Source organism: Pan paniscus, chromosome 20 (assembly GCF_029289425.2).
Source record: "Pan paniscus chromosome 20, NHGRI_mPanPan1-v2.0_pri, whole genome shotgun sequence".
Taxonomy (NCBI): domain Eukaryota; kingdom Metazoa; phylum Chordata; class Mammalia; order Primates; family Hominidae; genus Pan; species Pan paniscus.
Genome location: NC_073269.2, coordinates 15,427,439 through 15,437,478, shown reverse-complemented (window position 1 = coordinate 15,437,478; position 10,040 = coordinate 15,427,439). Strand labels below are relative to the sequence as shown.

General features: G+C 56.1%; 1 protein-coding gene across 2 annotated transcripts; it reads left to right on the top strand.

Annotated features, from left to right (window-relative positions):
* Positions 1–885: 885 nt before the first annotated feature.
* Positions 886–6,550, top strand: S1PR5 (sphingosine-1-phosphate receptor 5). 2 transcript variants are annotated; one of them, XM_034945171.3, is made up of 2 exons: positions 886–1,666; positions 4,467–6,550. In XM_034945171.3, exon 2 carries the CDS (start codon positions 4,485–4,487, stop codon positions 5,679–5,681), a length of 1,197 nt encoding a protein of 398 aa, XP_034801062.1. In that variant the 5' UTR covers positions 886–1,666; positions 4,467–4,484; the 3' UTR covers positions 5,682–6,550. The 2 variants fall into 2 exon arrangements, with proteins under 2 accessions (XP_034801062.1, XP_008960094.2); XM_008961846.4 differs by lacking the exon at positions 886–1,666 and adding an exon at positions 1,690–2,092.
* Positions 6,551–10,040: the final 3,490 nt, after the last annotated feature.

Below are 10,040 nucleotides of genomic sequence, written 5' to 3'. Positions count from 1 at the left end.
GTAACAGAAAGAGACAAATCAGGATGGCATATGGCATTGTCCTTGTGGGGTCCTCACTGAGGACTTGATCACTTACTCTGAGAAACACAGGGAGCCACGGGAGGGTTTGAAGCAGAAAAGAAATGTGATCTGAGTTTTAAGAACAGTGGCCAGGAGTGTGGAGTGGCAGCTAGGGATGGGACTCCCAACATCTGTCGAGATCCTGGAGCCTGAGTCCCCAGGGTCCCAATTCGTGGGAAAGAAGTTCAGGGAGGCAGCGGGAGAGGCAGGTTGCTGAGCCCGGGACCGGCAGCCGGAAGAGCCCCATTTTCGAGAGAGGTGAGATTGGCGCCTGGGAGGTGTGAAGCAGCCACCTCCCCACCCTGGGGCGCGGCTTCCCCTTTACAGAAGGAGGTCATTTATTGAGCACCTACTGGGTGCCAGCCACAGCCATGCTGGGAGATCTTCAGGGGTCATCCCAGTGGGCACCATTGGAGTTGGCTTGGTCCACAGGACTGGCGAACCTGGCACTGAAGGGTTAACACCGTCCCACCCTGCGGGTCCCATTGGCTGTGTCTTTGAGCAGAGCAGGCAGGAAAGGTTCTGCCCACCGAGGGAACAGCGGGGGCAGGAGGGCTGGGACCCCCAAGGGGCTACATGGGGGCCTGACCCGGCCTGAGTGCCCCCTGAGTTTCCTCCCACGAGGGTATCCCGGATCCACGCTTATTCTCAGCCTCTGGCTCATCTCTCCTGGGGCGCCCTCACCCCACCCGCGGCCAGCAGGGCCTGAAGCATCAGGGGCAAAGGGCACGGTCCTGGAGAAGGTCGCAGCAGCGGGACCCAGCCTCCCTTCCTGAATCTGAGGGTGGAAGAGCTGGGACCGTCTGGAAGTTCCTGGGAAGTGGGGGTGGGGGCGTTTCGGGGCCAGCGGGACTGGTCGTTGGAGGAGCAGTGGCCTGGGAGAGGCGTGGGAGAGCATCACAGACAGCAACAAAGAGACACGCAGAGGCAAAGAGACACGCAGAGACAAAGAGACACGCAGGCGAGAGACTGAGATCCTCCTGAGAGAGATACAGAGGAAGTGAGGGAGACACTCATTCATTATCTGGGCATGGTGGCAAGCGACTGGAGTCCCAGCAGCTACGTTCAGCCGGCTGAGATGGGAGGATGGCTTGAGCCGCGGAGGTCGAGACTGCAGTGAGTTATGATGTTGCCACTGCACTCCACTCTGGGCCACAGAGCAAGATCTTGTCTCAAAAAAAAAAAAAAAAAAAAAAAAAGAAATTCTTACATTGCTGGGATTTACTGTCTGCTAAGGACACAGCCCAGAAACACCATTAATGAGTAAATCACTTTGTCGTCAGCGATAAGGGTGGGAGAGAATCGGTCGGGGGAACACGGAATCCAGGGGGTGGGACAGGAGAGACCCTCCTTATCTGAGGAGCGGCAAGTTCCCATCACAATCCTGCCCGGGCCCGCCCCACCCCCACTCGCCCTGAGCCGGGGGCGGGAGCGGGAAATTGGGAGGGGCCTGTGCCCGGGAGCAGCGGGAACCTATCCGCTGGTGGGAGAGGACTCAGGCTAAGGTGGCCCCCACTGAAGACTCCTGCTAAGCAACCCACTGAAGACCCCTCCGAACCATCGACGGGGCGTCCTTGGGGTGCAGCCCAGGAAGCTCAGTTCACAGGTGGGTGGGCAATGGGAGGGCGCAGTGCCCGGACACCCAGGACAGAGAGGACCCCTCCGCTGGGGAGAAGAGGCTCAGGCTGCGACCGCCCTGCTGCAGAACCCTCCCTTTCCCGCCTCTCCGAGTCCTCCCACCGCGATGGAGCGTCCCTGGGAGGACAGCCCAGGCCCGGAGGGGGCAGCTGAGGGCTCGCCTGTGCCAGTCGCCGCCGGGGCGCGCTCCGGTGCCGCGGCGAGTGGCACAGGCTGGCAGCCATGGGCTGAGTGCCCGGGCCCCAAGGGGAGGGGGCAACTGCTGGCGACCGCCGGCCCTTTGCGTCGCTGGCCCGCCCCCTCGCCTGCCAGCTCCAGCCCCGCCCCCGGAGCGGCGTCCGCTCACTCGGTTCAAGGCAGCGCGACTGCGGGTGGCGCACGACCAGGGCGCAGAGTGAGTGGACTGCACTGGACCTTTGGGGGCGCGGGGCTGGGCCTGACCCGGAGGGGGTCGCCCTGGAGGCCACTTTCCCGGTCTAAAAAGGCGCACCACTCCTTGCAGGGAGTTCCCCGAACTTTTCCTGGAGGCCTCTGGGGAGGGGGAAGCTGGGGGCTCCCCAGCTGGGTGCAGGACCTGGGATACGGGGTGGAGGTGGCTGGAATCTCCTGGCCACCCCCTCCTGGCCGGGCCACTGCAAGTTTCCATACTTCAGTCCTGCTGCCGGGCAAGCTGGGCGGATGGGGTTGGCCTCCCCCTCAGAGCATGTGTAACCCTGTCTCCCTGTATTTGGGCTCCCCACCTCCAGCATGGGTGAGCCAGCGACTTCCTGTCTATGTTTGCCTGCCTTGATTCTCTGTGTGTGACTGAAGCTCTCTGGGATGTCCGCATCCCTGCCTTGTGCAAAAGAGATCCATTCCCCTCCCCAGGCCTTGGCTTTCTCATCTGGACTTGCATGGGGACTGTTTGTGCATGGATGTTTGTGTGGGAGCATGGAAACCTTTGCGCCTGCTTCGATACGAAGCATTTCTTTTGAGCTTCAGTTTTCTCATCTGTAAATTAGGACTAAAGAAGTGGGGATTAATAAGGTCACAGAGGCAGGTGAGGAGTGTTATTACAGTTCAATGACATGTGTGCCCCTCTGTAAGAGTCTGTCTGCCTCTTGTGGATTCTCTCTCCTGTCCTCAGGCTCTGCCTTAGTAAAATGAGTGAATAGGATCAATTTTTTTTTTTTTTTTTTGAGACGGAGTTTCTCTCTTGTCACCCAGGCTGGAGAGCAGGGGTGCGATCATGGCTCACTGCAGCCTCGGCCTCCCAGGCTCAAGTGATCCTCCCGCCTCAGTCTCTTGAGTAGCTGGGACTATAGGGGCATAACACCACACCTGGCTAATTTTTAAATTTTTTTGTAGAGATGAAGTCTTACTATGTTGCCCTAGCTGGTGTCGAACTCCTGGGCTCAAGTGATACTCCCACCTCGGCCTCCCAAAGTGCTGGGATTACAGGCGAAAGCCACTGTGCCTGGCCAAGGAGCAACTTTCTCATGGGGTTTTTGGGTGGATGAGGGGGTTTTGGCAGGAAAAAGCTTTGTATGCAGTGAGACAAGAGTGTGGAGTGTGGTGCACTGGGCCCCAGGCTAGTGTGAGTGAAGGTTGTGAAATTGTGGCCTGTGCCACTGGGTGGGAGACCCTGTATTCGTGTGACTGAATTTTGGTCGCTGTGTTTTTCTGCCTGCGTCACTCTGTTCCTGTATGATGTATTTTTTAGTTTCCCTGATGGTGTGTGACTGTGTGTTTTGCCCTTGTAGTGTGTTGCTGTATTTGTGTGTCTCTTTCTGTGTGTGTTGCGTTTGTGTGCATTCTGTGTGTTTACTGTTACGTCTCTGGAACTCCCTGCTTGTGTGTTTGTGTGTGTGTTTGAGACAGGGTCTTGCTCTGTTGTCCTGGCTGGAGTACAGTGGCACAATCAATGCTCACTGACTGCAGCCTTGACCCCCCGGGCTCAAGTGATCCTCTCACCTCAGCTGGGACTCCACTGAGTAGCTTGGACTATAGGCATACACCAACACGTCCCGGCTAATTTTTGTAGAAACGGGGTCCTCCTATGTTGTCCAGGCTAATCTCCAACTCCTGGGCCTCAAACAATCCTCCTGCCTCAGCCTCCCAAAGTGCTGGAATTACAGGAGTGAGCCACCACACCCAGCCGTGTGTGTGTTTGGTGGGGGGGGGGGGGTGTTTTGAGACAGAGTCTCGCTCTGCCACCTAGTTTGGAGTGCAGTGATGCGATCTCGGCTCACTGCAACCTCCATCTCCTGGGTTCAAATGATTCTTCTGCCTCAGCCTCTGGAGTAGCTGGGACTACAGGCACGTGCCACCATGCCTGGCTAATTTTTTGTGTTTTTAGCAGAGACTGGGGGGGGGGGGGTTCACCGTGTTAGCCAGGATGGTCTCGATCTCCTGACCTCGTGATCTGCCCCCCTCGGCCTCCCAGGCCTGAGCCACTGCCTCAGGCCTGAGCCTGGCGGGGATTGCAGGCGGGGATTACAGGCCTGAGCCACCGCGCCCAGCCATGTGTGAACCACCGCGCCCAGCCATTCATGTGTTTGTTATTAATGTCCCTTTTTTTGAGACTATGTCACCTTGTCCCCTCGTGATATTATTTGTGTGTATGTCTGTCTCCACGGACTCTATCCCTCCATCCTGAACTCCCCCTTGGACACCATTTATGGGGGGTGATGGTCAGGGGGTAGGGCCCCTTTCCCACGACTTAGCCGGCTGCTGCGAGCGTGCTTACGGGGACCGCGGCCTGACACCGTATCTTGCCTCTCCAACAGCCTTGGGGCGCGCGGCCCATGGAGTCGGGGCTGCTGCGGCCGGCGCCGGTGAGCGAGGTCATCGTCCTGCATTACAACTACACCGGCAAGCTCCGCGGTGCGCGCTACCAGCCGGGTGCCGGCCTGCGCGCCGACGCCGTGGTGTGCCTGGCGGTGTGCGCCTTCATCGTGCTAGAGAATCTGGCCGTGTTGTTGGTGCTCGGACGCCACCCGCGCTTCCACGCTCCCATGTTCCTGCTCCTGGGCAGCCTCACGTTGTCGGATCTGCTGGCAGGCGCCGCCTACGCCGCCAACATCCTACTGTCGGGGCCGCTCACGCTGAAACTGTCGCCCGCGCTCTGGTTCGCACGGGAGGGAGGCGTCTTCGTGGCACTCACTGCGTCCGTGCTGAGCCTCCTGGCCATCGCGCTGGAGCGCAGCCTCACCATGGCGCGCAGGGGGCCCGCGCCCGTCTCCAGTCGGGGGCGCACGCTGGCGATGGCAGCCGCGGCCTGGGGCGTGTCGCTGCTCCTCGGGCTCCTGCCAGCGCTGGGCTGGAATTGCCTGGGTCGCCTGGACGCCTGCTCCACTGTCTTGCCGCTCTACGCCAAGGCCTACGTGCTCTTCTGCGTGCTCGCCTTCGTGGGCATCCTGGCCGCGATCTGTGTACTCTACGCGCGCATCTACTGCCAGGTACGCGCCAACGCGCGGCGCCTGCCGGCACGGCCCGGGACTGCGGGGACCACCTCGACCCGGGCGCGTCGCAAGCCGCGCTCGCTGGCCTTGCTGCGCACGCTCAGCGTGGTGCTCCTGGCCTTTGTGGCATGTTGGGGCCCCCTCTTCCTGCTGCTGTTGCTCGACGTGGCGTGCCCGGCGCGCACCTGTCCTGTACTCCTGCAGGCCGATCCCTTCCTGGGACTGGCCATGGCCAACTCACTTCTGAACCCCATCATCTACACGCTCACCAACCGCGACCTGCGCCACGCGCTCCTGCGCCTGGTCTGCTGCGGCCGCCACTCCTGCGGCAGAGACCCGAGTGGCTCCCAGCAGTCGGCGAGCGCGGCTGAGGCTTCCGGGGGCCTGCGCCGCTGCCTGCCCCCGGGCCTTGATGGGAGCTTCAGCGGCTCGGAGCGCTCGTCGCCCCAGCGCGACGGGCTGGACACCAGCGGCTCCACAGGCAGCCCCGGTGCACCCACAGCCGCCCGGACTCTGGTATCAGAACCGGCTGCAGACTGACACCCTCGGCCCACGACTGTCTTCCCAAGTTTTACAGACTTGTTCTTTTTACATAAAGGAATTTGTAGGAAATGCAGCCAAAGGTGCAGTCGGAAAAGATGCAGGGGAAATGTATTTATGCAGCGACACCCCACAATGTGAACAAACAGACAAAAAATCTGTGCCCTCGTGGAACTGACATTCTGCTTGGGAACACAGAAAAGAACTCGGTGACGAAATAATGGAGATGATTCCAGTGACAAACGACAGAGATGGTGATGGTGGTCAGGGAAGACCTCTCTGCAGAGGTAGTGACTTGTGATGTGAGCTGAGATCTCTGTCCTGGGAAGACCAAAAGAAAAGCATTTCAGGATGAGGGAATGGCATGCGCAAAGGCCCTGAGGCTGAAATGTGCCCATGTGTTCTAAGAAATGCAGCGATGCTGGTGTGCCTGGAGCAGGGACGGAGGGGGAGAATGGGAGGAGACAAGGAGCTGAAGGAGTAGTTCCCGAAGGACCTTGTGGGTGATATAGAGGACTTCGCTTTTGCTCTGAGTGAGGTGGGAGCCATAGAAGCTTCTAAGCAGAGGAGGGGCTTGCCCTAATTCAGGTGATCACAGGTGTCTTGTGGCCTCCATGGGAGGTTGAAAACCAGAGAAGGTGAAGGGGGGCTGCACTGAGCCACAGGAACAATGATGGAGATTCCAGCTAAGCCCAGACCCCGTGGATTCTAGATAGATTTTGGAGGCAGCAGACAGAATTACTGAGGAATTGAGTGTAAGAGTGGAATAAAGTTATCAAGGACAATGCCAAGGGTGGGGCACCCCCAAATTTGACTCTGGGAGACTCAGCCAAATCCTATCTGGTAATAAAATTTCTTTTTTATTTTTCTTTTCTTTCTTTTTTTTTTTTTTTTTGAGTTGGGATCTTGTGCTCTGTCACCCAGGCTGGAGTGCAATGGGCACAATTATAGCTCACTGCAGCCTGGAACTCCTGGGATCAAGCCTGGAGTTCCTGCTTCAGCCTCCCTAGTAGCTGGGACTACAGGCATGCACCACCATGCCCAGTTAATAAAATTTCTTCAAATGCAGTTTCAGATCCTTCATTAAAAGAAATAATAATAATAGGCTGGGTGCCGTGACTCATGCCTCTAACCCCAGCACTTTGGGAGGCAGAGGTGGGCAGATCACCTGATGTCAGGAGTTTGAGACCAGTTTGGCCAACATGGTGAAACCCCATCTCTACTAAAAATACCAAAATTAGCCAAGTGTGATGGCTTACACATATAGTTTCAGCTACTCGGGAGGCTGAGGCAGGAGAATCCCTTGAAACTGGGAGGCGGAGGTTGCAAAGAGCTGCACTCCAGCCTGGGTATAACAAAGTGAGACTCGGTCTAAAAAAAAAAAAAAAAAGGGATAACAAAATAAGGCCAGACACAGTGGCTCATGCCTGTAATCCCAACACTTTGGGAGGCTGAGGCAGAAGGATCGATTGAGGCTGGGAGTTTGAGACCAGCCTGGGCAACATAGTGAGGCCCCATCTCTACAAAAAATTTTAAAAATTAGGCAGTTGTGGTTACGCATGCCTATAGTCACAGCTACTGGGGAGGCTGAAGAAGGAGGATTTCCAGAACCCAGGAGCTCAGGGGCTGCAGTGAGCTATTTTTGCATAACTGAACTCCAGCCTGTGTGACGAAATCATGTCTTTTAGGAAAACATAAGAGGTTTTTTGGTTTCTCTTTTTTTTTTTTTTTTTTTTTTTTGAGATGGAGGCTCACTCTGTCACCCAGGCTGGAGTGCAGTGGCGCAATCTCGGCTCACTGTAAGCTCCACCTCCCAGGTTCACGCCATTCTCCTGCCTCAGCTTCCCAAGTAGCTGGGACTACAGGTGCCCGCCACCAAGCATGGCTAATTTTTTTATATTTTTAGTAGAGATGGGGTTTCACAGTGTTAGCCAGGATGGTCTTGATCTCCTGACCTTGTGATCCGCCCACCTCGGCCTCCCAAAGTGCTGGGATAACAGGTGTGAGCCACTGCGCCTGGCCTTTTTTTTTTTTTTTTGAGATGAAGTCTCACTCCGTCACCAGGCTGGAGTGCAGTGCTGCAATCTTGGCTCACTACAACCTCCACCTCCTGGGTTCAGGTGATTCTCCTGCCTCAGCCTCCCGAGTAGCTGGGATTACAGGCACCGCCACTACACCTGGCTAATTTTTGTATTTTTAGTAGAGATGGGGTTTCACATATTGATCAGGCTGGTCTTAAACTCCTGACCTCGTGATCTGCCCGCCTCAGCCTCCCAAAGTGCTGGGATTACAGGTGGAGCCACTGTGCCTGGCTGTTTTTTGGTTTCTTTTTGAGATAGGATCTTGCTCTGTCGCCCAGCCTGGAGTACACTGGCATAATCCCAGCTCACTGCAGCCTCAAGTGATCGTCCTGAACTCCTGTGCTCAAGTGATCCTCTTGCCTCAGCCCCCAACCCGAGTAGCTGGGGCTACTGGAGCACCACACCAAACATGTTTTGAATTTTTTTTTAAGAGATGATTTCTCACCACGTTGCCCAGGCTGGTCTCAAACTCCTGGGCTCAAGCAACCCACCTTGGCCTCCCAAAGTGCTGGGATAAAGGCCAGGCACGGTGACTCACACCTGTAATCCCAGCACTTTGGGAAGCTGAGGCAGGCGGATCTCTAGAGGTCAGGAGCTCGAGACCAGCCTGGCCAACATGGTGAAACTCCGCCTCTAATAAAAATACAAAAAAAAAATTAGCCGGGCATGGTGCCGCGCGCCTGTAGTCCGAGCTATTCGGGAGGCTGAGGAGGGAGAATCACTTGAACCCAGGAGGCTGGAGGTTGCAGTAAGTTGAGATCGCGCCACTGCACTCCAGCCTGGGCGACCGAGCAAGACTCCATCTCAGAAAACAAAATAACAACAACAACAACAAAAACGAAGTGCTGGGATACAGGTGTGAGCCTCCACACCCGGCCTAAAATAAGAGTTCATTTTGTCTGGCTAGTTTTCTGCACAGTTCTGGGACACACCTATTTTTCAGCCTTATAGCAACTTTGCAAGGTAGGTTTCCTAATCCCCATTAGACAGATGAGGAAATTCCAGACAGTGACTACCTTGTCTCAGTGTCTGAGCCAGGACATTAGCTTAAGCTTCAGGCCCCAGAAGGCACTGGCTTGGTATCTGACCCCTCCAGATGGGTCTGGCAAGGCTATGCCAACAGTCCCTCCCACGGGGGTCTGCATTCGTGGTTGGAACGATGCCAGGGCGCCGTTTGTGCCCATAAAAGGCTCGAGACGTGCTGGCCCCGGCCCCCGGCATGTCCCCAGGCGCATTCTTGACCCCTGAACAGCTGGATGGGCCCTGGGGCCGGGTTGGGGGGCGTCTGGCTTCGGGTTCAGACTGCAGCGCTCCACCTTCCGGGAAACCTTGGAACTGCAGGCAACCTCAAAAAAAGCGGTGTTTTGGGGACAGGTGTCCCAGACTGGGGGGACCCCAAGTCCCTGCTGGCCACGCTCAGAGTGCCCCTGGAGGCCACACACACGGGAAACCAACCAGTTGGAACACAGGCACACTTGCTTATGAGTTTTCTAGAAAATTTAAAAAGCATCCAGTTCAGCCAGGCGCAGTGGACTCATACCTGTAATCCCAGCACTTTGGGAGGCCGAGGCGGGCGGATCACCTGAGGTCAGGAGTTTGAGACAAGTCTGGCCATCATGGGGAAACCCCGTCTCTACTTAAAGTACAAAATTAGCCGGGCATGGTGGGGTGCATCCGTAATCCCAGCTACTTGGGAGGCTAAGGCAGGAGAATCACGTGAACCCAAGAGGCAGAGGTTGCAGTGAGCCGAGCTCATGCCATTGCTCTTCAGCCTGGGCAAAAAGAATGAAACTCCATCTCAAGAAAAAAAAAAAAAAAAAAAGCACGCAGTTCCCCTTCCTTGTGGCGATCACAGTGGGACTCCTGGGGACCTTCCAGAGCTAGTCTGTGGATTCACCTTGCCAAAACGAAATGTAAATACACCTCCTGTCTTTTTGTACAAATTTATCACTGTTCTGCATGTTGCTTTGTTGACTTAACAGTATATCTTGGCAGGGCATGTTGGCTCACGCCTGTAATCCTAGCATTTTGGGAGGCTGAGGCAGAAGGATCATTTGAGCCCAGTAGTTGGAGACGGGCCCACACAACATAGGGAGACCCAGTTTCTAGAAATGATTCAAAAATCACCCAGGTGGGCCGGGCATGGTGGCTCATGCCTGTAATCCCAGCACTTTGGGAGGCCAAGGCGGGAGGATTACTTGAGGCCAGGAGTTAGATACCAGCCTAGCCAACATGGTGAAACCCCGTCTCTACTAAAAATGCAAAAAATAGCCAGGTG

Coding starts and splice junctions, on each gene's coding strand:
- S1PR5 (XM_008961846.4), top strand. CDS start 1,805: ATGGAGCGTCCCTGGGAGGACAGCCCAGGCCCGGAGGGGGCAGCTGAG. Junction 2,093..4,466: donor GCGCACGACCAGGGCGCAGA/GTGAGTGGACTG, acceptor CCTCTCCAACAG/CCTTGGGGCGCGCGGCCCAT.